The sequence below is a fragment of the Quercus robur genome, chromosome 11 (genome assembly GCF_932294415.1).
Source record: "Quercus robur chromosome 11, dhQueRobu3.1, whole genome shotgun sequence".
Classification (NCBI taxonomy): Eukaryota; Viridiplantae; Streptophyta; class Magnoliopsida; order Fagales; family Fagaceae; genus Quercus; species Quercus robur.
The window spans coordinates 41,675,793-41,703,391 of NC_065544.1; the positions used below are offsets into that span (position 1 = coordinate 41,675,793).

The following is a 27,599-nucleotide window of genomic DNA, read 5'->3' on the forward strand; positions in this document are numbered from 1 at the left end:
CTGAGATTGGGCATTAATAGGTTGATGATGTCACTTTTGGACATGTGTCAGTTGCCTAAGCTACTACTGGAGCTATTACAGTTGCTGCTGGAGCTATTACTGTTTCTCCTCGAGTTAAGACAATTTTTGCTGGAACTATTGCTAGTATTTTTGGCTAAGTTGCCTCTTTTGGAAAATTATATGTTTAGTTTATGGTTTTATTAAAATATAATTTAGGTAAGTAATAGACCAGTTGGTTGATAATTTGATGAAGTTTTAGAATGTAATTATGGTCTCTTTGTGTTTTGACCAAATCTTAGAGAGCAAGGAGAGTATTTAATACTAGATATAAGATATTAATATAGATTTAGCTATGTGCTTGGGATTGATTTAAATAAAAATAATAATATAATTTATATGAAATAATATAAGTACATTTTTAAACTTATATTATATGATGAACATTAATTTTTATGTAAAGAGCATGAGGAGTTTTATCATTTTAAGTGTTATGTGATATGAACGGCTTACCAGATACTACCTATTGCACATTGATCTGTGAAAGTTCAGGGAATTGGGGAAGATATGCCGAGTAACATGTTTTCCTTTATCAACTTTGAACTGCTGGAACTTTACTAAACATACTTCTTGGCCCTCCAAACCACGACTCCCAATATTCTCCCGATGAGACTCATGAGCTTGAATCATGAGCCGAAAATGAGATGATGTGCCATGAGCTTGAACCACAGGTTTTGATGAGACAATATCGCCATGGGTTTTGGACCATGGGCTTTGACGCCTTTTTGTGTAAATATGGGCTATTTTGGGCTTTAAAAGAGATTTTTCCAAAATCCATGATAATGTTGATGTGATGCGGATTGCCAATGAAATAAAGTCATGTATTGTGAAAATTTTGTCCTCAACAAATGGCAAGCTGTTAATATATGGTGGGTAAAAAAGTGAAGTAACCTTAACATTTTAATTAAGGTTACTTCACCAAAAAATAATAATAATAAGATCCACTCTCTTGGCCAATGGAATACATTATCTATTAAAATGACCCATATTGTATCCAAAATATAGAAGTATTTTTTATTTAATAAATTTAGATACACAAAAAATTTCACACTTGCTTAAATGGCAAGCTATTAATGGTGGGTAATAAAGTGAAATCAATGGTGGATCTAGATCAAAATCTATAAAAGCTTTGCAACTCAATGGTTGTGAAAAAAAGTTGTATTTGTAGTATTGTTCACTTTTATTATACGTGTAGAGACAAGATAGGTAGTCTAACTTTCATAAATTCATAATTATTCAAACATTAACTTTATTGAAATTATTAGGTTGATACACTTACATCAATAACTTCAATTCGTAACCATTGTAATTCATATATTATTCTCCCATAAAGTATATAATAAACGTTTTTTGTAATATGATATAAGGAAAATTTATGGAAACATGCATATTTATTCACAATGTTTCTCATCTTCAAGCTGATAACCAAATCATGCTTTTGAAGTCCCATTTTCCTGACCAATATAGAGCTTAACTTTATTCCTTGCCAATTGATAATACTACTCCAGCCCAGCTTACTCTGATATCTTGAAATCACTAATTTGCAGGTTTTCAACTTTTTGTTTTTGATAATTACTCTGATTTCTGTTACTTATAAACTCTCCCCAATTGTATGCCCTATATTTAGCAGGGTTTTGCTCATTCGTCAACTCCTCCAAGGGTTCAACCACAGTGGAAAGTGCCGGTAGTAAGAAAAATGGATAGGAGTACCTTTCTTTTTCTGAATTCACTATTACCCTGTGCTCTACACTCTCATACTCATCATTGCTCCAAACCTGAACAATTTCCATTGCTTAAGTTAAACTAGTCAATTATAAAAGCCTCTAAAAACATTTAAGCTCTAATATAGGGATAGATTATTAATTCTAATTTGGCTAGTAATTTTATCATCATTTTTTAGATACATCCATGTATGGAGTGCACAAAGAAAAAGTAATATATGAGCATTGTACACAGACTAGGATTTAAACATTGTTGATAAGAGACAACTTCGAACATTTTCATCTGGTGCTCTAAAATGCTTTTATCTATTTTACATTTATTGTAACACCAAATGCGTATAATGACCCCAACACCTGTAATGTACCTAAAATAGATAAAGCAATTTTTGGGTAATACAAAATGCTTTTTTTTTTTTTTTGAATGCCCTTACCCTCTTACTTCTATCAAAATTCTCACACATTTCCTGTCCTAATAATATCAGACTTAGGCTCGTAGGAGAGTATGAATTCTGATGCATTCAAGAAAAATTAACTCCAACAAAATACTCCATTCTTTTGAAAAGTACGCATGTTAGTATCATGCTGAAACTCTTCTTAAAACATAATTAGATTGAATAAATATCCCTTGGTTACAAGTATGACACTAAAGATAGCATTTAGGGTTAAATTTGATGCACACAAATTGTTTTACACACACCTGAAAAAGTAACTAAAATCATGACGTTAATTTATGTTTTCAATTACTTTTTGGAGTGCATGTAAAATTGTGTAAACAATTTGTGTGTAATAACCATTACTCAAGTAATTAATATATGGGTAAATACTATTATATACATCTTGTTACATACAAATTTACACGCACCTATAAAATGCAAAAAAAAATTGTTCATTTTATAGGTGTGTAAACTTCCATGCATTTTTATGTGTATGTAAACTTGTGTATAACAAATGTGTATAATATATATAAACACCACCCTTCTTTATATATATGCATGCACCAAACCTTATTTCAAGCTATATATATCAAGGGCGGCTCCATAGCCAACCCAGGTGTTCACTGATTTGGCCAAAAAACAAAAATTATATATAATTTTTCTTTTCTTTTTTTTTTTTGACCCCTAAAATAAAATTTTGAACACCCTAACCCTAAATTTTGTTTAATCCCGACTGAAATAAGCTTGAATATGATCCTCTTAGTGTTACTTCCACAATATTATTTTTACAATAATTTTACAATAAAAGTTAAGTGATAAGTTTTAATTGGTTTTTATATAGACCCATAATTGACATCACTATTTTACATATCTCTAACAACTTGTCACCTACAATTTATTGTGAAAGTGTTGTGTCAGTAGCTTTACTCTTAAAATTGCTCCTTCTTTTTTAAAAATAAATAAACCTTCTCTCCGGACTCTTTCTTACTTTGCCACTGGCCGTGGAATTAAATTATTTTTTCTTACACTTGTCTTCTTTATTAGCAAAAAAATTACACCACTTTTAGCACACAAAAATTACAACACAATTGACCCTCTTTAAAAAAATCCTAAAGCCGTCGCAGATATATATATATATATATATAGGTAGGGTCTACCCCTATGTGAGAGGGAGTGAGTATACACTCACAAGTAAACATGAGTTGTTATTAAGTAGTCTGAGAGTATACTCCCTCCCTCTCACAAATGGGTGAGCCCCACCTATACACACACACCTAACCATAACTAACCTTGTTGATTTAATAAGACAGAAATGTGACAACTGACATGATAATTATGTTATGTATATATACACCTACAAGTAAACACAATTTGTTATTGGGGAGTTCGGGGATATACTCCCTCCCTCTCGAACAGGGATGATACCTTAATATTGTCACCAATGTTGATGATATAAGCATCTGGGATGTGTCTGACCCGAACCCACTCTCCATTTTTTCTTCGTTTCACTTCTAATCCCGGAACACCATCTTCACCTAGGATGGTCACGGCACCACTATCCTTGTGCCGACCTAGACCAAGCGCTAAGTGAGGAAAAGGGCATATCGGGTAGTAATTGAGTCGAACGTAGCTGACTTGATCTTTGAAGAAGCCATGGAACCTATCTGCTGGTAAGCCTAGGCTCAGAGCCACAAGTTCCATCAACTTGAATGCTAGTTTTTCCATCTCTTGAATATATTCTTGGCATGTTTCCCTGGGCAATGGTTAAGGGAATCCATAAAATCAAACAGAAAGAATCCCTCTAATTGGGTCTCAAACTTGAATTCAAATTTCATTGTTTTTTTAGTGAATAGATGAAAATAGTTTTTACATAACTTTTTCCATAACTCAATCAGCGCTAAGTCCTACCAAATTATCTTACTACACGCTCGATGGTAACTCATAAGGACCTGAAAAAGACTTGTCCTGAACTTCTTTATTTTTTACTTTTATTTATATATATAGAAAAAATTTGATCCCACGGTGCTTATGCATGGTTGGCTTGGAGTTCTAACTTCTCCCGGTTACAATTATGAAACCATGCACATAATCACTGACATGTTAAGATCTATTTAGATAGAGTGGAAAATTGAAAACTGAAAAACACTGTAGCATAATTTTTAAATGTATAAATAGTACCGTGAGACTCATTTTTAATGAAAAAGTTATTGAAAAGAAAAATTTGTGGGTCCATAAACAATACATGGGACCCATATGTGGCTGAAAATTAGTTAAAAAGTCAAACTTTTCGGCTTAAAAAATAAATAAATAAAAAAAATGCAAAGGTGCGTCTGGAAGCACGCTACACTAAGAAGAGTAGTTATGAAGACCCTTCTCGGAATAAAGAAAAAAAAAAAGGACTAGTTATAAAGACGCGTACATATGACAAATTACAGGATTAATCTAAGATTGCTTGGGCTAGAGCAAACAAGTTTGTAGAAAGATTGAGGCAAAGGACTGAGGGCTTACCTGAACTCAGGTGGGTACTCAGGCCACAGATTAGTCCACCCTGAGAGTTCTTTGTCATTAGCAGGCTCATGTGAATTCGGGAATAAAGTGGGTTCCTCTATAATAAAATCAAACACCTCCTTCCAGTCCCTAACATTCTTGGTATACTCAGAGTCGTAGTAACCCAACACCAGCTTCTCAGTCTTTTTCACCTTCCTCTTCTCCTCCAAACTCTGCGCAAAGAACCTCTTAGATGTTTTCTCAATCTTCTGGCGCTTCTCCAAAGGAACCCCATGGTTGATCACCTGGAAAAACCCCCATTCTTTGCATGCATTGCCTATCTCTTTAACAAGGCCTTCAAAGGCAGAAACATCGTTGGGGGAGTGCAATGGAGAAAGATCGATTACTGGGATGCCTTCACCTTCGATGTAGGAGATTCTAGGCCTGTGTTCAGGTTCTTGGATGAAAGCTGGATCAACCTCTCCCATTTTTTTGTGATTTTGTTAGTGCAAAGAGATTGGTTTACTTTCTTGTTCTTTGTAAGAAGAGATGGTAGAGGGAGGAAGGGTGTAGGTTTTAATTTATAGCGTGAGATTGATGATTAATTATTCAGTATTTCTTGAATAAAACGTCGTGGTACTTTTTTTTTTTTCCTTGCATAAATATTATCCTACAATTCTTGGGAGACAAGTTTGGTGATGGCTATGGAAACTTGTCTCCCAAGAATTAACTTGTTTAACGTGCTGGTCAATTAACTTGCCCGAATTCCTTTTGGTAAAATCCAGAAGAAACATTGTTGTGTTATGAACGATAGTCAGAAAGGAATATCCACAAAATAAATTCTCAAATTTGTGAGATGTAAAAATGGAGAAAAAATATATATCAAAGAAAACAATCATACAAGACAATATTTATGTGGTTCGACAATTTGCCTATATCTATGGAGTTGCAAAGATTTCAGCATTTTTAGGGGGAAAAAAATACAAGATATCATAGTATAGTTTTCTTTTTCTATCATATGCATAGGATTCACAACAAGCTACCAAACTGGCCAAAAAATTTTCCCGAGGGCAACCTATCAGCCCAAGCCTCCGCTCCATGAACTAAAACTCAGAAAATCTCTCATTAATTAAAAATCATAACAATATTATTTTGGGTCGGGTTATAATTCGAATTAAACACAATGAAACTCTACAAAATCCAACATAGTCCAGTAAATATACCATATTTTATAATGTTTTATTGGCTATCATAATGATTTATTTTGTTTGGCCTACCGCAATCATTTGAGCATCACTAATTGAAGAATAACGACATCAACAAATTACATGAAGATTATAAAGTTATAAATAAAATAAAACATGGTGAAGTTGATTCTAGCATTAATTGAGTGTGATCGTACTAGGGCTTTTTACCAATGCTCTTATCATAACTTCATTGAACTTTGTTTAAGTTCAGAGTCGTATCAAAATGTATAAGCTCCTTGAAATCAAAATAATTCATAGTGTTTGCACCTTTTTCTTCTCAACATTTCATTTTTTAATCATCGGCAAGAACACTAGAAGACCCTGACGTGACCCGCTTGGATGATGCGTCATGCGGCAGATAATATTGTTTTAAGATAAGTAGCTGTCACTGTAATTACTAGGAAATTAGGCATGTTGAGTCATCACTGGCCATTCGGGGTGACCACCAAAAAGGCTTTTTTCCTCGGAAAAGGGTCCTCTACCTATGTTTTCCAAAGCCATGTCATTGTGATGTATGGATGACGGATTTTTTTTTTGAATTTTTTTTATTGTAATTCAACACAAATATTGGGAGCCAATTTATGGACAAAATTTCTTTTAGAAAATTTACATCTAGTTTCTAAAAATTATCTCATTTTACTATTTCAAAAGTTGTTTTATATTATACCATACTATTTATTAAAATATTAATTTCACCACCTCATTCACTCTCTTCCTCTACACTTTCTCTCTGTCCCTCTTTCTCTTCATAAAAAACAATTAAAAAAACCCAACCACCATAAAAAATACATATATATATATATATATATATTTACCACCACTGTCATCAATAACCGCCATCAACACAACCAAAACCACCACTGTCATCAATAACCGCCATCAACACAACCAAAACCACCACCATCAACCCACTCTTCCTCTCCATTTTACTATGTCTTAAAGACCACCACCACTACCACTCGCAATCCAACAAATCACTGCCACTCACATTCTACCTTAAAGCAACCAACAACCACATCAACACACTCCACTACCAGACACTCAACACCCAAATCCATAAACCTCCACAACCACAACCACAATAGACAATCAACCACCACCATCATTCACCCATCCCCACCACCACCTATGAACCAGACCCACAACACAATAGCAAACAGTGAAACCCACCCCCCACCACCAATATGGCAACACCCACCTCCACATACACACCCACAGATGACCCATAACAAAAACCCACCCCTTCACCACCACCATGGCAACCCCCACATCCATTATCATCAACACCCAACCCACCCCTTCACCACCACCATGGCAACCTCCACCTCCACCATCATCAACACCCACCACCACCGTAACCCACCACCACTACCACCACATCAGCCACAAACCCAACCACACACACACCCACACTCATCAAACCCACCACTACCATAGCCATCCACCACTGAAACACAATAGATTGGTAGAGATTAGACCGATCTTTGCTTCTCTGTTCTGTCAACTTGGAGGCCCAACCAATCTTAACTAACCCACTACCCACGTCAGACCAAGCAAACCCAACCAAGCACACCCACGCCAATCTCAACCAACCACACCCATGCTGGACCCATGCCAAAAAAAAAAACCTAGCACCATGAGAGAGAGAGAGAGAGAGAGAGAAATCTATGAGAGAGGGAGTGAGTGAGGACTAAAGGAGAGAGAGAGAATCAAAGAAGAGGGAAGTGAGATCAAAGGAAGAGTAGGAGACAGAGAGACAGAGTGGGAGGAGTAGAGAGAAAAAATTAATTTAATATTATACTAGTTGCTACAATACATTATACAAGTAAGACAGTACTGTAACACTATTATAAAATTCCCCAACATATACCATTTACAAGACCCAATGCAAATGCTCTTACGAAGGGAATTGTCTTAATTTATTATCAATTTGTATTAAAAAGGAAATGGGTCAGGCACTCAATTTCTCCAATTATAAGCCCATATAATATGTGAAAACTATAAGTGGGTTAGGCAATGAAAAAGGTTATTTGATGGCAACTTTTACAAAAGATTAGTCTCACCAGTTTTTGCACACAATAAGTACAACACTATTTTTTTTTTCTTTTTTCTCCCTCTTGGTAATATGACACCATTATGATATATTAGGTACTAATCATTTGTTTACAAAATAGCTTGACCTTATAAAAATCTAGCAAGTTCTCCACCACAAACGACGGATTAGCAAAAGCAACATAATCAATATATTGAGAGCCACTGAATTTAGCTAGTACATTAGCACACTAGTAGCTTCCTTGAAGATGTGTTGAGTCATCTAGCTTGTGAAGTTCCTCGTTAGGGTCCTACAATTATTTGGAAGGGGTTTCATAATGATGTTGATATATGAGTTAGAAATAGCATGCACAATGCAATGATAAACCCTCTGAAGGTTAAATTAGTATTATGAAGGATCAATTACTAATATGAAGCTTTTGTGTTTTGAGTTTCATACCCTCAGTAATGTTGTTGGAGGGCGGGGGGGTTAATATCTCAATTAGCAGATGCTTGACATTAGGAATTCATCATTGCTTTAACATGCAACTTTCAATGAATGTGACAAGCCCCCATTTGTTTTACCAGTCTATGCATGCTTCCAAAATGGTTGGGACTCCCGTCAAGGGCACATGCCACATCGCATTAAATGATACGTGAGTTGTTTGGCGTAATAAACGCTATTATGACTGATTAGACTTCTTGATTCGCTTTTTGTGAGTTTATTTAGATTGGCATGGTGAACAACATACCAAGATGATTTATAGACCGAGCACATATGCCAGTCTTCAACCTAGTTGACAAGTGTTAACAATGAAGTTACAATCTTGCCCATATATCATATATTAATCCCCCATGCTACCATTCTCAAATTTATTAAAGCAGTAGTCAAAAATCCAAGCAATGTGTTGTTGTTGCTTGTTGGTATACAATAACAATAATGATTGTAGCTAGTCTTGTCACTTCATACTTCATGCATACCTATCATTTTTGGTTGTGAGAGGCATGAGACTCTGGGCTTTTTCTTTTCAGCTAATGAAGACAATTATTGTACTAGTTCGAGTTCCAGTTATACACCTTCCCCTCCCCCCCCCCCCCCCTCCCCTCCTCTAGAAAATTTAAGCTCTCTAGGGCTATATTCATTTTGGCCATTTGATCTACAAAATTCTCTAACCTCTTTGCAACTCTCTCCCATTAGTTTACAATCTTTGCCATCTTACCGCTCTATACATTCTTTGTCAATAGCTTCCCCTTCCTTGTAAGTCCTTTCTTCCCCTCTCTTCTTGTTATTCCAAAGGTCTTTAGTTTATAGATAGGGAAGTATACTAAGTATCTACATTACCCTACTACAATGGCTATTTTTCGATATGCATGCACCACCCTTGATGATGTTAATGTGTGGTACAACCTTTCTTGAAAACTCAATACAAGTCGAAAGCAATAAGCTCTTTTTGCCTATTGTGGCTGTTATTGAGGGCGGAGTCTAATTCCCCCTTCACCCTTTATTGGTGAATTTCCTTCACCATTTAAGGTTGCGTCTTTCCAAGTTACCCCTATTGTATATTAGAAAAACTCAATTGTTGCCTTGGTACAAACCTAGGGGTCTTCAAGATCATAAACAACTACATTGTGACCAAAACTACCAAAGTTTAGTACCCCTAGCAAAGGGATATTAAGATCAACAGCCTGCGAGAAATTTCTCATAGTGTTCGATAGATGGCACGATGAGGTAACACCTCTTCGATGAGATGGAGTCTTAGGTCCAAGATACTTAAACCGTTAAATAACTAATACTGTTCATATTATAGCTTGTGCTGTTACTAACACTGACCTTGCTTTGTACAAATCTAATGGCTCGAAAGGTCAAGAAGCCTTTGGTGAACTTGGCAGGTCTAAGAATCGTCTAATATAGTACAAGCACTGTTCGATATCAACTTATAGCCAAATAAAAAATCTTACCCCTCATGGCTACATAACCTACACTAGTAGCAACTTTTTTCACAATCATCTGACCCCTCTTTTTTACAGCAAATTATTTGTTCTTCTCCCATTTCATTTACAATGTAAACTTTAATTAATGATTCCAACATAATTCATTAAGTTGAATGTTTTCATTATACATACATACATACATACATATACACATATACATAAAAATATACCTAAATATGTATATGTATAAACATATTAATAGATTATGGATTGTCCTACAAGTTTAAACACTTAGGAAATGGTAAATTCAATTATTTAACCTTAATTATAACATTTCCCTTCATGCGTGGGCCCAAACTCCCTCTAATTAAATTAGGCCCAACACATTGGATTTTTAACATTTTAAACGAAAGTGAGAATAGACAAGAATTGAACTTAATTTATTTCACTTTGATACCATGATAAATTACCAATTATCTCAAAAATTTAAGCTATTAGGAAATGTAAGTCATTGCCATAGAATTAAAACCTATTAAAGAATTCCTGACAGAAGCTATGAAAGTTTTGTGTGTGTGTGTGTGTGTGCGGGCGCGTGTGCATCTGCGTGTGTAAGGATCGACCTATTTTGGAAGACCTATTGTCAATTTAATAGACGTAAGATCTTAGGATAAGAAGTTCCAATTGTTAAAGAAAAAATTTTAAAATAAATAAATAAATAAATATAAAAAAAATTAAAAAAAATAAAAAATAAAAAGTATAAGAAGTTCCAATTGTTGAAGAAATATTGAGAAGGCCCATTGCAAAACAAACAGGTGAAATTGATCAATTCCATAAATCCTTGTTTTTCATGAAAATTTCAATGCTAATCCCTCTCTTCCCCACCCCCAAAATAAATATCATATTTAAAATTAAGAGTAAATGCAATCTCTTTCTTCTTCTCCTTTCACCTTGACCTCAGCGGCAAAGCCAACCACCAAATCCAAACTTCTCCAAATTAGTAGCACCTAAGAATTTTCCACGACTTCAAACTACGACTCATCCAAAAAAATAATTGTGTGCAAATATATAAATTTTATGTTATTTAAAAAAAACAAAAAAACAAAAAAAAAAAACAAAATTAACTAGAACCTAGAGGGTAACTTACCAACAAAAATTGATACAACAGTTCAACTTAAGGTTCCTCAAAATACGAGAACCAAAATATGGGCGGTTTCAAAATGTATATAAGGAACGCAGTGTATTCTTCTATCTTTCATATTGTCAATATATCTTTATATTCATATATATTTTTAAAACATATGTATAACCTTGAAGATTTTAATCATATGTATATATTCATATGTTTATGGTTAAAAATTCCTTTTGAAAATTGAAATTGTGGAATGCACTTTTATGTCTTCAGCGGCACTGCATTTTTTTTTTGTGGCATGGGGATTACTAGTTTTGTGCATTGTCCAAAAGTTTTGTGCTCATTGTCTACAAGTTTTATGCAAACAACCTCAATTGAATAGATCTACTAGGTTTAAACCCAGAGCCAGGTCTAAATATTTTGTGAACAAAACAAAGTTTTTCTCCAAACTAGTTTAGAGAAAACCCTACATATATCTTTATATTGAGTGTAAATTTTGAAAATCTAACCGTTGGATTGAATGTTTTTATTATATATTTCATACTTGAAAATTTTCAAGAAAATCAAAGATCAATTTCTATGTCATCAAAGAAATGTTAAAATTTCAAATTTTTGTGATCTTAAATTATGTATAAAAATGAAGTATATTGATCGAATAGTAAATAATATCCGATTTGAATGAAATTTGATTTGTATGTTAAGAACATAAGGAACATGAAATTCAATAGTTAGATTTTCAAAATTCACACTTAAAAAAATAAATACATGAGAAGTTTGAAGAGTTTCTCTCCAAATTAGTTTAGAGAGAAATTTTGTTCATGAAGTTAATGGCCCAAAGATTGCAGGAGAGGAAGTCAAGCCCTTAAATTTTTATTTTTACTTTTTTCACTTCAAAAGGAATGCAATATGGTAATAGATTAAAGCTCGTTTCTTTCTTTTGACATACAAAAGAAGAAGAAAATCAAAGGATGAAACAGGGTAGGTATAGGGTTACCCCATAGTATAACACATTAATGAGCATGACATGATATATAAATTCATATGCTTGCTAATGTAACGAGCATATAAATATAAAATATGGAGTACAAGGAAGTACAATCCATATCCACTTTAGCGTTTGGATAAAGGAATGTGATTTATCATTTGTGCATCTGTTTAGTACTGCCAAGGAAAATTGTTCAACTACGTTAAAACATGTGGCCAATCCTGATTAATTTGCTGAGAATCCACAATTGATTAAAAATTTTTGAGAGTTGAGACTATAAGTGTCCGTTTGAGATCCGCTTATTTTGCTAAAACTGAAAATTTTTTGCTGAAAGTATTGTAAATAAAGGTAAAAGTTAACTGAAATAGTAAAGTAGAACCCATGAATAGTACCAAAAAGTGCAGTGAGACTTATGAATAATACTAAAAGTAAGCTGAATAGTAAAATAAGTTGACAAAAATAATTCATGCCAAACGCACACTACGATTTGATTGTTGTTATTATTGTTATTATTAGGTTCTAAAAATTTAGAACAATTGGCAAACCGTGAACTCAAACTTGTTTAGATATAGATCTTAGAGTCTATAGGGTATATTAGATAATGCTCAAGGAAGCTACAAGTTCAAGAAAACAAAACTTGTCAAGCTCGACCGATTGAGAAGAAGGTTCGACCAATCAAACTACAAATTTGCAAATTTTAATTTCAGCCCATCAGCCCATTAAACCCAATAAGTGATTAGGGTTTCAGATCTAATTCACTTAATATTTAAAGGAAACCCTAAGGCACATTTTGTTATGACTTTGGAGCTTCTCTTTTGAGATCTAAAAAGTTCCAGAAATCTTTCTACACACAATTTGAACCGATAGACCTAAAGTTGCTACATACCAATCATCAAAGGAACAGGATCTAAACTTTCAAGGGTGGTCTTGGAGTCATAGACTAGAGGTCTATGTGGGAGATCTAAAGTGTGAACTAGAGGTTCATGTGAGAGCAGATCCACATCAAACAAGTTTGAGGAGTTCATAGCTTAACTGTGTTAGATTTACTACGAATTGGTAAATCTCAATTTGATATAGTGGATTGTTCCCCCCAGGTTTTTTACCTTGAAACAAGTTGTTTCATTAGTTTTCATGGGTCATCATATTTTGTGTTATTTAGTTTTCCGTTGTGCATGTTATATTTGATGAATGTTTAACCTAAATTTGAATAATTAACCTAAGTAAGAACTTGGCTAATAAATTATATTAAACATATTGTGTTTTCCAGGGGCCTAAAACTTAACCGTTATTATTGTATCGATACACATGGCATAACTTGAACCCAAGATGCAGAGTGAGAACTAAGTCTGACTTTTTTTTTCCCTCTAATACAATAGGATTTAAACTTATAATATTCACTCAATGATAATTATCTTTTACCATTAAGTCAATATATTAAAAAAAATTATTTTTTTGCTAAATTACAAATTGTATCCTTTAAATTTGGTGAATTATCATTTGTGTTGCTTATGTTTCATTTTTACCATTTGAGTCCTTAAAATTTATATTTGTTATTAACATTAGTCCTTTCATCTATAAAATCTGTTAACTGTTTTTTTTTTTTTTTTAATACTAAGAAATTACTAAAAATTTATTTTAAAAAATTACTAAAATGTCAATTTAGTATTAAAACTCTTCTTTTAATGATAATTCACTAAACTTAAAGGGTAGAAATTGTATTCTTTTTAAAATATTAAATGAAATCTTATTAATTTATTAGTATTAAAATGTATTTTTTTTAAATAGTTAATAGAGTACTAATGTTTACAACAAACATAAATTTGAACTTTGGAGATGATAAAATTAAACTTTAGAGGGAAAAAATGACAAATCACCGAGTTCAAAAAGTCTAATTTGTATTTAAATATTTTTTATTTGTTCAATTTTACCAATTGAACTAATTTGAACCCAAGCCACAGAAAATTTGTCTACACCAATTAAATTCTTCTGTGCTAGTTACGTAAAATTTACTAATTTATAAGCAAAGATAAGAGTTAAACGCATTCTTGCTAAATTTATACCAATCACCCAATTTTCCTTTTGTGTTAATCTCAGTCCAACGCAACTGATAAATTTGGTTTTACATATTTGAATTTCAGCCTATTATCCTGTCAGTCTAAATTTGGTTTTACATACACATGCCATTCAAGTCGGACTCTGGAAAATTTTCACTAAAAAGGTGAAAACAGTGGACCATTTGTTTCTGGAAAAAACGTGTGGAATGATTTTGTTTGATCCTAAAGTAGGACTTAAAAGATTTCTTGGTGTAAAAGGTCAGTTTGATTTGGAGCTTCCACTTCAAAATTCTTATTGAAATTGGGCTAAACAAAACACTTCAAAACAGAAAGATATACATCCAGAAATAAGTTACAGGATAACCAATATGAGTCTTTTGATATGTATCCACAGCCTGAGACTCTTTATTTATTAGCATGTCAAATGCAAGAATTTAAAACAACCCATTCTTGCTAGTAGATTTATAAACCTTACACTGCCACAATTACTCTTATATTCTAAAATGAGAAATTTGGATGTTTTCCACGTCTTGCTTCTTGAAATCACTTCGGTTTCTATTGGCAACAAATTTTCCCCAGTTGAATTCTCTGTATTTGGCACGGTCCTGTTCATTGACTAGCTCCTCTAGAGGCTTCACCATGGTATAATGGGCTGGGAAGAAGAAGAATGGAATAGACAGTCTTGCCTTGGTAGAATTCACCACCACCCTGTGCTCCACACTCTCATACTTGTCATTGCTCCAAACCTATAAAAACACCACCATTATCTCACTATTTATATAAATCCCGTGTCCATTAATAAACAGACATAATGGTCAATATTTGATACTAACTCCAATAGGAATGGAAGGGTAACATTTGTTGAACAACAAATGAATTTGGACTAGAAATGATGGGGTGGGGTTGGTTCCTTTGTGCAAATCATTGGTATGTGATCAATTTCAAGTTCTTTGTGTTAATGGCTCATTAATTTGCACAAGGATCACATAATGAATTTCTACATTTTTTATTGGTAATTAAACATAACTCACACACCTAGATAGGGTAAGAGATGCATCTAATCATATGTTTAAAAGATTCACCCTGTATGATAGATTCACACATTACCACCTATGATACATAACATAAATTAAATTTTGACAGAACGTTCAAAGTTCATGAATAGTACCTGAACAGCATCACCAATATTAATGATATAGGCATCTGGGATAGGCTTAACGGGAATCCACTCTCCATCTGATTTCCGCCTCACTTCAAGTCCCCCAACATCATCTTGTGCAAGGACACTTAAGGCACCGCCATCTTTATGGCGGCCAACACCAAGAGCTAGGTGGGGGGAAGGGCATGGAGGATAGTAGTTGAACCGGAGAAAGCTGGTTTGGTCCTTGAAGAAGACCTTTAGCCGATCTTCTGGTAAGCCTAAACTCAGGGAAATAAGTTCCAATAACTTGAAACCCAGCTTTTCTACTTCTCGGCCATACTCCTCACATATTTCCCTGGAAATATCAAGTACATTACACAAAAATTAATCCCCACAAAATGGAATTTTATTTAACTTCCAAGACAGAATTAAGTGAACAATGGCTAATAAAATTTAAAACAAAAACAAAAAAGTAGCAAAAAGATTCCCCCCCCCCCCCCCCCCTTTTTATTTTCTGGGTAGTAAGTAAATCAGAATTTAGAAGGTTAACATGGCTTAGTGCCTAATAAACAAATTCCCTGGTATAGGATATGAGAACAGAACATGAATCTGCAATTCCAATTGGAAATGTTGTTGCCAACAAAATTCTTTTTGCTACTTAATATGATTTTGGACCAAAATCTTGGAGGTTCAAACCAGCTTTGTGCACAAACCTAGACTGCAAAATGTCAATCCCATGTGGCCATTAGCACTGTTAGAGGCCTACCATGTTCTGGACTTAGACATTTTGACATGGCTCTATAAATTTTAATCTCTCTCTTGATGTAAAAAATTGCAGACAACCAACGTAATCCATGATTTTGTAGAAATTCACAATTGATTTATGAAAAGTTAACAAATTGGTAGAACTCTGGAATTATCTATTTCTCCCTTTCATAAATCCACCAATAATTATTAACAGAATTTTCGACCAGATGTACCTATATCTCCTCAAATTCTATTTGCATTCAATTTTTTTCTTTATTCGGACAAATAACAATTATTCTCAGTTCAACCAAATCACCTTGATCAAAAAAAAAAAAAAAAATTGACATACTTTTTGCTACTTCATATAACACATGCATGTTACCTAGGATAAGCAAATTAAAGTACCTGGACTCTTTCATTGAATAAAATAAATAAATAAGTACCTGAACTCGGGCGGGTACTGAGGCCACTGATTGGTCAAAACTCTAATTCCCTCATCATCAGGTTCATGCGAGGCTGGTACCTCTGTGGGATCATGGGCCAAAAAATCAAACACCTCCTTCCAGTCCCTAACGTTTTTAGTGTGCTCACTATCATGGTACCCCATGGGATACAACGCGTCCCTTTGCACCTTCCTCTTCTCCTCAAAAGACGCAGCAAAGAATTCCTTAGCCACAGCCTCTACTTTTCTGAGAAGCTCAGCTGGGACTCCATGGTTGATCACCTGGAAGAACCCCCAGGTCTGGCATGCACTGCCAATCTCAGAGATGAGTTGTTGGTCACTGTTTTCAGAGTTGAACACACTGGAGAGGTCAAGAACTGGGATTTCATCAGTTACCTCGATGGGCTTGAGCTTTGGCCTGTGGTCAATGGGTTGTATGAAAGCTGAGTCTACCTCTCCCATGGCTGAAACTCAATGACAAAGAAATGTGATGGGTATTTTTCCTTTTGTTGATTTTATAACAAAAGCAGAGCCTATGATTGGTGGTATTAGGTGGTGTTTTATTTTGACCTTGTCAAAATGTTATTTGCTAGAATCTTCTTTGTTCTTATGTAGTGATGAGGCAAATTATATAGATAAGAATGGTTTTTTCTTTACTCAATTTTTTAGCATTCTATCGATTTGTTCTTTGTAGTATTTTGGTATTGGTGTGTAGAAAGATATTAATTCCGTACTATATTATGTGTGTCCTTTAGAATTATGCTCGTATTTTACTTTTTTTTTTTCTTTTTTTTTTTTTTTTGGATCTTCAATTTTAGATTCATTGAATGTAGACTTTTCATGGGTGAAGGAAAAGGATTGGTTAGATTAATGAAGCTGGACAGTTTGGAAGATTGTGATTGCATGGATGGCAAGTGTTTCAGCGCTGTCTGAAAAAAGACAATGAAAAAAAATTTCTACTCCTACCATAAATACACTCACAATTTTTGCTATTACTTGTCAGCAGACTATAACTCGCTGTCTATTACTTTCGGACAAACCTTTTTTTTTTCTTTTTTCTTTTTTAACCAATCACACTCAATCACACAAAGAATTATGGCAAAAGTTATACATTTTTTGTGTTATTAAAATAAATAAATAAATAAAAAATAAAAAATAAAAAGTAGGCAGTGAAGAATAGTACTATTCCCACCCGCCTACGGGTAGCGTATTTTGAACATGACGGAGCAAAGTGGGAAGCTGGTGGGAACGTCGTCTCTTATGGTTGGTGAGATTTTGAAAAGAAAACTATCACTAATGCTTTCTTATGACTTTTGTTATTGTAATCCTTATCTTACGCCTAATTGTACTTTTCCAGTCAAACTTAGGTTTTAATTGATTTTTTTTTTTTTTTTAATAATCAGTAATACTTATTAGAACACACATATATAAACTCAAAAATTGAAAAAATTTTGAATTTGATGTCAATTAGAAACACAAAGATAAGTGGATTGACTATAATTATCATTAATTTTGCAAATATTCCAAACCAAGTTTTTAGAAGCCAATTAGATTTTTATAAATAATTTTATTTCATTGGAACAATCTACTAATCTAGATAAAAGATTGTTGTAAATAATTCAATTTCACTGGGACAAGTTAGAAGATAAATATAATCAACCTGTCACAACTCACAAGATACTTCTATTATTTTGTTCTTTTTTTAATATATATATATATTCTCTGTCACTCATTTTCATCCACTTTCACTTGTTTCATCAATATTAATAATTGATGTAGAATTGTTCACATTTTGAAACATAAAAATGAATAATAATTTTAAAAAAAAATGTAAAAGTATCATTGCCTCTTTTAAATAGCAACAAAACAAATATCAATAACCGATATTGAATTGTTCACATTTTGAAACATAAAAATGGATTAAAAAAAAAGCAAGTGTAAGAGTATCATTGCCTCTTTTAAATAGCAACAAAATAAATATAAATAATTCATGTACAATTGTCTCCATTTTGAAACATAAATATGGATAATTAAAAAATAAAAATAAAAATATCATTGCCTCTTTTAAATAGCAACAAAACAAAATTAGGTGGTATGCATAAGATAATTTTTCCAAAGTTATTCTAGTTAACTCACTTAAACCAGTACTCCACTGTAACTTTTGTTTTTTTGTTTTCGTTTTTTATTTTTTTTATTTTTTTGTTTTTGGGAGAGAAACGAAATAATAAATAATAAAAACCATATTGGGAATTGGGATTCAAAAGCACTTACAAATAAGATAAACTTGGATACATGAATGCAGCCAAACTTCTTTGAGGTAAATGCACCTGCAAGCTCTCAAATCCATGCCTACCATAAATTTTATTCTCTCTTCATGTTTCCTTTTCCTTAATTTATTTATGATTCGAAGGGAAAATAAAATGTCCAGTAATCGGAACTTCCAAACAAGTTGAAGACTTCCGGAGACAGAGAGTGTATCTTCTATTCTTGGCTGACTTCAATAACAAATGTTAGCGCATAGATTTTCAAACAATATCAGGGATCATACCCACTCTAAACTGTAACTATTTACAAGCAGAACTAATTGAACAAATAAGGGTGTGTCACAGAGGAAGCAATATTTTCAAGCAGAAGGCATGGAGGTTGAAAGGACTACATAAGATAAATATTGGAGCCCATCCTGGATTTTGCACACAGCTGTGATCCGATCTGCACGCAGATGTTCAGAGAAAGCATTGGCTTTTTCCTGGATTGAAGTTTGTGGAATAACTTCATGGGATTCAGCTGTGGCACCCTTTATGGCTGCTAAATAAGCTTCCGTTACGTCCGATATGCCTGACCAATGTATTAAAATTCAAATGTCGAACAATAATAAAAGAATGAAAAACTGGCTAGAACCATACTAAATACTGAGCATCTTACTGAATACTTCCTACCATATTAAAAAGTCCAAAATGTTAAAAGCATGTAGGGGAACAAATTAAAGACCTTTATCCAAAAGCTATCTTCTAAAGTCAAAATTAATGTTAAAGTATAATCATGCCAGTCCCATACACATAACTGAAGATATCAAAGACTGTCCATCATAAAGCCATATTCTATCCTCCCCCTCCCAAGCACACACACACACAGAATTTGTTACATAATCTCAGAGCTTTTTCCATGAATGTTCCTAACAACACAATTAGTTGCCTTTCATCACCAAACATCACCAGTTCTTAAATATAAATATATAAAGATTAAAAATATATAGGAGTAAATCTTGGTTATAATAATGTTGTTTTTACTTAAAGTTAGTTTATAGGTATCTCAGTTCATCAAGGTCCACACCTTGCTTGATTATAAAGAATGCTTCATGACATACATCCCCCTTATTCAACATTGTAGTCTAGTGTAATCATAAATGAAAACAAACCTTTATGTCAAAGTACATAAAATCAGTCTTAGGATAAGATCCAGATGTGAGAAATGAAGCATTTATTTGGTTTTGTGTAGTTCACATGGGTTCTTTAAGACCTCTAGATTCTTTAAATGTCAAATGTCTTACATCTGGATTAAAATTAGAGAAAATTGGGGGGATTTAAATGGAAGGGGATCCTTTTCCATCCCATCAAATCTATATGCTAAAACAAACCAGAATCAAATTCATGGTCTTCTCATATTTGATATTCAAATTTTATTATGTTAAATAGACCAGAACTATCTCATGGTCTTCTAATTTTTTAAGTAGTGAAATCTTTAAACCTTTCACTTAGTAATAAATCAATTGGCTTAGAAGAAATTATCCTTCTTTTTTGATGAAAAATAAGACATTATACTTCTACAAAGTATTCAAAGGCTATTTGCAATCACTTCATTATCTTGGACAGTGAACTTCTGAATAAATAAACTGTGCCACTTCCTTTATATGAAATAACAAGATATGACTAGAAGTGATCAGAGGTGAGTTTTCCCAACTAACAGAAAATTGTATCCGGGAAAAAAAGACTATATTTAATTTGCAAGCACTGTTGATAAAAATAAAAATAAAAAAATAAAAAGTTCAACTAAAGAGATGAAGTGCTAGACAACCGACCTGTAATAAAGCTGTTGGAAACAGCTTCCACATATCCTGTCATTGACTGTGCCTTTGTTCTGATTATCTTAGCTTTTTCAACAGAATCCTCAGGCCAGTCAATTTTGGCAATATCCTCATCAGCAACTTCATCCTGAACTTTGCTAGCATTAGAAAGAATGGATTTACCAAGCATCAACAGTTGGGAAACAGCAAAACAGCACATTTCTGAGAGTCTCTGCAAAAAATATATGTATAAATAATAATTTCATTTTTAACTACCAATAATAAAAATTAAGCAACCATATTGAAAATAAGAGATTTGGGTCAGATGTTTCCAATAAAATCCCTAATATCTACATACATGAACTCCCTCTGAGTGAAGTGAGTCTATTCTGCCAGCAGTCCTTTGGATCATATCATTAACAGCTACTCCTGCTAATGCATTAGTGAACCTGGAATATTGAAAGCAATAATTGCAGCATAGTGAAAACGGTGTTTACCAAGGTCATGGAGAATTTCATTAACAGTAACCCAGCTGGTATCACCAATACTACAGGACAGAAAACTACACACCCTAAAATCCCTTATGTATGACAGGATTGAATAACCACTAGACTAAAACTAGCTTCTTCTTTTTTTGATAAATTTGATAGTTAGAATGGGGGCTCTTGGCACTACAAAGCTAGTCTAAAACTAACATTCTTGCACTATCTAATTTCTAAAGCATTCAACTGTCCCCAATTCCACCATTTAACTATATGTTCCCCGTATGTGTTTATCCATGCCAAATGTCAAATCAATGTGATGTTGAAACAGACTGAATCCAAAGACAAATTTCTTTAAAGAAACTTCAATTTTGAGTACAATACGGACAAGACAGCTCCCAATTCCAATTACCTAATAGTTGAGAAGGGAAATACAGAGTAATGACATATTCTAAAAATGGGCTTAACGCAAAATGTATCACACAAAAAGTCATTTAGTGGTATAAAAATATCCACAGATTTACAGCTGGTATAATTTGATCCTGGCTTTGTGTTTGCACAAAATGTAGAACTTGAGGGGAAAAAAAGTCAGAATAAACAAGAGACTTAGAGGTTTTTTTTTTTTTTTTTGATAAGTAACAAGAAAAAGAGACTTAGAGGATTTTATAAAGCAACAGTGATTACAACATGCAATCATATCAGCTATACAAGATTTGGAAATTAGATAATGGGAACTAAATGAAAAATCATATATAAGTGCAAGCTGAAGCAAGACAACTAACAAACCAGTGCAGAATCACATGCAACATCCATTAACTGTTGAGAAGATGATAACTTTACAAGAAATTTACCCCACAGCCATGTCAGCAGCCTTGCTAACACTTGAGTCGTGTAATTTCTTCATCTCATCATCACTTCCCTCAGCCCCAGTCTCTACTTTCTTCCCTTTGTCTGTCTCTACACCATTTCCATCCATTTCAGTACTCAAACTAAAAATTTGCTGGACCTGTTTAAGCTTCCCATCAAATGCAGGTCTCTGTTCCGATGATAATTTTGCTTTTCTTCGGTTACATAACAGGCCATGATGGTTGGACAATGCCTCCAGCTCCTGCCAGTATTAAACTTTAACAATTTCGATGATATTATTGTTTTAACTATCAAAATTCAACTCCAAAGTTAAGAAAATGACCTCCAACTGTTCTGGACCTCCATATATGTAGAAGCATCGATCAAATGTCACTTCCTCGTACAACTGATCCTCATCAGTTTGTTGTTCAGTTTCTTTTGAATTCTTCTCAACTTCAATACCAGTCTCAGTAATTAGTAGATCAATGGTCTCCTTGCCTACAAGTTCAAGCACTTGCATTCCCTTTGCTGTAAAAGCTTTTCCAGTCTGTAACATTGAAGGTGAGGAATAAGCAATTTGGCAACATTGATAAGCAACATGGTATGGATCATCACACTCATGCAAACCTCTAATATTGATGGTGCAACAGAGCCAGGTGCTGGTAATCCACCATGCTGAATAGATTCTGCCAGGTTAACAGCAGAATGCTCAATCCTGAAGAAGATAAAACATAAAACTCATTTGATCAACAAATGAAACAGCTGCTTGTGATGAGCATAATAACAAGAGACTATCATAAATTCTAATCAAATGGAACATAATTTACTATCATCCAGTGAAGAAATAAAGAGCTGAATTCAGAAATTGTCAAAATGAAATGATATTAGAAACAAGGCACCTTTAAATCTAAGCAGAATTTACTATCATAAATTCTAATGGAATGGAACTACTCCAAGGTTTTCCATTTTCTTTCCTTCCTTCCAACCTCCCCAATAGATAGAATATATTAGAAAATAAATAGAGCTGGGGATGCCCAAAATACACCCAAGGTATGGAATGTAAAAGGCACTAACAAACAGTGTTGGTAAACGCATCAAGCATACTTAAAACGCAAAGGCCTCTTGAAGTCTAGGCACAAAGCGCAAGTGCTTGCCTTATTAAAGTAAAGCACACATTTTTCAGATATAATATCTTACAACCTCTATTAGAAATATTCATGACATATAATGAAAATTCAAATTCAAATTCAAATTCAAATTTTTTTTATATTTGACCCATTATTAGTGCAATTGTATAATTTGTAAGTTCAAACTTTACTTTAAGTTATTTCAATTTCTTAATATTTTTATATAGTAAATTGAAAACAATTATCAATGAACAATATAGTAATAAACTAGTCGTAAAAAGTTTTAATATTACATTTTCTATAATTCTCCTGTGCTTTATAAAAATACGTAACCATGCTAGTTATGATCAAATGATGTATATGGTTTAATCAACATAAATCTAAAAGGCAAAGACCAAAAAACATAAGAAGGAATAGTACATTAGCCTTTTCTGCATCTTTTGACATGTAAATAAAAATAATAATACAACACCTTAAGATTGGTGTATGTATAGCAAATCAATGGTCCATGTCATTTCCTTCAAGATCATGCAATTAATTTTATGAATAAATACCTTTTTTAGCAATAAAATCAAAAGGTGTGTCTAGGCATGCTTTGTGCATCTTCAAAAAGCACCAAAAAAGCGTTCCTAAGGCGCGCTTCTTGAAATGAGCTTCACTTTGGCCAAGCAAAGCACTTAGACCCTGGGGCTTCGAGCTTTTAAACACACTTTTAATAACATTGCTAACATAGTCAAAAAATCTAGAGATGTATCTAACTTCAATACCTGTAAAGAATCCCCACAGAAACTTGAATTCTAATACAACACATTCTAGCCTGATTGTACCTGATTGTACAAGGCCCTAAATCCTACATTTTCACAACTTCAAAATGCACGGATAAAGACACAGGAGCAAGCAACACTGCATCTGATCACGACAGACTTGTCTTAAGAGGCATAGAAGTAGCAAAGAATGCCATTAAATTTTTTTCTAACACAAACTGACTATTGTGTTATGCTTCCCACAATATCTTATATTTCTTCTTTCAGATACATCTAACCTACTTACCAAATTAGCCAAAACAATTATATCTTTTTACGTTACCAAACTTCATAAGATATTTGCTATATCCAGACACACAGATTTCAAAAATCATGAAACATAGAAAGAATGCATTCTATCAGCACAGACTTGTTCCCATAATGTGGCAGCAAGTTGAGGGGCAGTAACATTTGGCTGTTGGGGTGTGTATGAGAAAAATCAGAGTGTACTCTGTGGGGAAACATTGTAAACTCAGTGGGTTTGTAAGCCTGGGTGGCTGATCAGGCTAAGGTAGGTTTTGAGTGAGGAAAACGCCTCAAAGTTCCTTTGTACTTCCTGTAAGCTTGAGTGTGTGCATTCACTCAAGCTCAAAGTTGACTCACTTGTGATTTGTTGGGTTGTTAACTAAGAGAGTAAGTCATACTTAGTGCCATCACAAGACAAAAATTAGGGGTGAAAATCTGCCCTATGACAAACGCAGAAATATATATCCAAAATGCAAGTTAGATTACCATAACTTAAAAAGTGTAAGCCCCATGTACCAAAACAAAACATTAATATATTAGTTAGCTTATGGAGGAATTGAAGCAACTTTCTGGCAAACAAGCATCAGTAAGTACCACGTTTACTCCAAAAACTAACAACATAATACTCATGTGCTTGCAATATTCTCCTTTGTTTTTTTCTATCTAAAAGTAAATGCAAGAATTGAGCAATAGTATAATTATAAACACATCCAACTTAAATAGAACATACTTGTGAACAAAATCTGAACCCCCTCTCCATGCACTTCCTAACGCTTGCCATGCTCCAGAAGCCAAATTCTCTACAGAATTGTCAAGAACCTTCAAACCCTGAAAATATTGAAATTTTTTAAAACAATCTATGGTTAATGACACAGAATACAAAGTATGAGAATGATAAAAATATCAATTAAATAACACTCGTTTCTGGTGAAACTGTAACTAAATTAGACTAAAACTACAATATAAGCATTTTGTGACACTATGCCATAATCAATACCTTCCACATATTTTCAAGAGTAATCTAGACAGCAATGTCAATAAATGATGATTCTTCATATATGAATAGAGTAGAGACAAACATGAAAAAGTTGCATTAATGCCAGCTATAGCATCAAAGAACATTTAGTGCAATGGATAAAAGAATAGAGAAATAAAACAATAAAAACAACAGAGAAGTAAAGGCTGCAGATTACATATTTACCATTGCATGTCCCATATTTGAGATGGCAAAAGAATGCATACCATAAACACGGTCAGTGGAAATGCAATATCAGATTAGAGTTTGCAATACAAACAAAAATTTTCAGCACTCGTATGTATGACTTGCCTGGCCAAAGATTGACTCGTCACTAGCTTTCTCCAACTTATCCAAAGCAGCTTTCCGTATCTTGTCTTTATCATCTTCACTTTCCTTTTCATTGGTCGAGTCTTCTGCCTCTTCCTCATCCTTAGAAGATTCAGTGTCCTCATCTGCAATTTGCATGTCTGAAATGCTTTTAGCTGCGGTCTGAGCAACAGCAGCAGCCTGCACCCACAAGGTCAACAAAAATACAAATAATTGGCCAAAGGACACTGAACAACAAACTACTGGAATTTAAAATGCAAAATACATAATAGTGCACTGATAATTGAAATGTTTGAGCAAGTGATAGCCACTCACCATTTATCTAATAATCTACCAAGGACATTGAACAGCAAACTGCTGGATGATGGGGTGGAAGAATAAGAAAATAACACTAATACTACATTGCTGGAGCAAGTCATTTTCTGAACAATCAGGGATATATCTAATTGAGTAGCAAGACTGCTGTGCCCAGAAAGTTTACGTAATTCCCTCTCAATTCCAAGGAAGTCTAACTTTAAGGAAGAGAATTCTTATCAATTTTAAGATACTCAATTCATAAAAATTCCATTATTCAATGCTTTCATGTTGCATAGATAGCAACATATGTAAGATTCCAAAACCATTCGCTGTACAAAACTTCAACATCCGGACTTTAGTTGAGAAAATACCAAATATATATCGGTTATGATCATAGGAAAAAATTGAGATATGGACTTTTTTTTTTCTTTTCAATTGGTAAGTTACACACACCTGGTGGTTCTTGAACTCATGATCTCACCCTCCAACCAATTAGTATGGGAGAAGGAAGTGCCAATTAAGCTATAGCTCATTGGCCCAACCCAGCTATGGACTTGACATCAATGTAAACTATAGTTTAATGTTCTGAAATAATTTTGCTTAATATTCACAATGGCTACATTGCTCTCAAAAGTTGAAACATTCAGACATAATATGAGATTTTCAAGAAATAATTTCGTGTTTTGGTCTTGAGGAAATCTCAATCTCAATTTCTTCCTTGATAAGCGAAACTAGAACCAAAACCCCTTGGGAAAAATCCACTACAGCCAATTCAACATCCGAAACTACAAAACCACAACCCTCATTCCTCACGAACCTCTTGAACAACCACCACCATCTACAATGCAATTATTCTTTACTAACAAAACTGCCACGCATTCAAAAACAGCACAATCCAAACACCAAAAATTGGAACTTATAAATTCAACCAATTCCCCTATAAACCCTAATTTCCAAAATTAGAAACCACTTAAATTTATTATATATTAAAAATAAAAATAAACTTTAGCAGCACAATGCAATTAAACTAATCAAATTGATTGAAGAAAAATATAATCAATCTCCAACCCCAAAAAAATGGATCTGATAACTCAACCAGTTCACCTAAAAACCCTAATTTCCAAAAACTAATTACATTGTCCAAACATTCAAGTAAAAATCCAAACTAGTGCAGCACAATGCGACTAAACTAAACCAATCAGATTGATTAAAAGCAAAAAAGAATGAAAAACAATTGGATTTGATTATTCAACCAGTTCAACTATAAACCCTAATTTCCCCCAAAAAAAACACAAAATCAAAAAACAAATTAGACATTAGAGAGAGTGAGGGGCATTGTGAATGCGTACATTACGAGAGATTTCTTCAGCGGCCTTTTGGAGTTCTGAGAAAACAGAGAGATTAGAGAAACCCCAACCGCCCCACCCTCCTCCTCCTCCGCCACCACCACCACCGACACTGGCTTTTTTCGGTGCTTCCGATTTCGCTTCTTCTTCTTCTTCTTCTTCTGTTTGTGGTTTCGGTTTTACTGCTTCTTTGTCTTTCTCATCGTTCAGTAACTGTTTGTTCTCTTCCTCCATTTTTGTGTCGACACTCTCTGGCAAATGTAAAAGCTGTTGTTACTATTTCTTTGTTTCAAATTTCTAAAGGCTTAAGACTCTCTTCGGAGAAGACCAAGAGAGATAGAGAGAGTCTTTGCGATCTGATTTTCCCAATCCAAACGTAAAATTCAAGTCAGAGGAACGGTATCGTTTTCATCTTCTACTTATTAACGTGTATTTTTTAAATAAATAACTTTTGTAATTGAAAAGTGAAAACAACCCCTTTTTTTGCAATTTTTTTTTTTTTTTTTTTTATAAAGAGGAACAAGAAGTCAAAATTGAAAGTAGTTTTCTTTCTCTCTCAAAATAAAGTAGCTTTCTTTTCCTTAACTTAAAATTATTAAACGAGATTCAATTTCAAATTATTCATTTATTTACTATATAA

General features: G+C 33.7%; 2 protein-coding genes across 7 annotated transcripts in view; both read right to left on the reverse strand.

Annotated features, from left to right (window-relative positions):
* Positions 1-16,979, reverse strand: part of LOC126704591 (protein DMR6-LIKE OXYGENASE 1-like) — a 69,102-nt gene extending 52,123 nt beyond the window's left edge. Inside the window, exons 1-3 of one of the 5 annotated variants that reach the window (XM_050403611.1) lie at positions 16,409-16,977; positions 15,246-15,573; positions 1,290-1,832 (exon numbers count right to left, since the gene is read on the reverse strand). In XM_050403611.1, the coding sequence (XP_050259568.1) occupies positions 1,572-1,832; positions 15,246-15,573; positions 16,409-16,869 (1,050 nt within the window). In that variant the 5' untranslated portion in view covers positions 16,870-16,977 and the 3' untranslated portion in view covers positions 1,290-1,571. Of the gene's footprint in view, positions 1-1,289; positions 1,833-3,637; positions 3,966-4,720; positions 5,315-14,396; positions 14,824-15,245; positions 15,574-16,408 lie in introns of those variants that run through there. The other 4 variants (XM_050403609.1, XM_050403613.1, XM_050403610.1 and 1 more) reach the window with 4 other exon arrangements.
* Positions 16,980-18,739: 1,760 nt separating this feature from the next.
* Positions 18,740-27,352, reverse strand: LOC126705590 (uncharacterized). 2 transcript variants are annotated; one of them, XM_050404669.1, is made up of 9 exons: positions 26,963-27,350; positions 25,299-25,496; positions 24,702-24,799; positions 22,423-22,510; positions 22,139-22,342; positions 21,801-22,057; positions 20,826-20,916; positions 20,483-20,699; positions 18,740-19,242 (listed from the first exon to the last, which is right to left on the reverse strand). In XM_050404669.1, exons 1-9 carry the CDS (start codon positions 27,191-27,193, stop codon positions 19,031-19,033), a joined length of 1,596 nt encoding a protein of 531 aa, XP_050260626.1. In that variant the 5' UTR covers positions 27,194-27,350; the 3' UTR covers positions 18,740-19,030. The 2 variants fall into 2 exon arrangements, with proteins under 2 accessions (XP_050260626.1, XP_050260627.1); XM_050404670.1 differs by having other exon boundaries at positions 19,159-19,579; positions 26,963-27,352.
* Between the last annotated feature and the right edge of the window lie 247 nt (positions 27,353-27,599).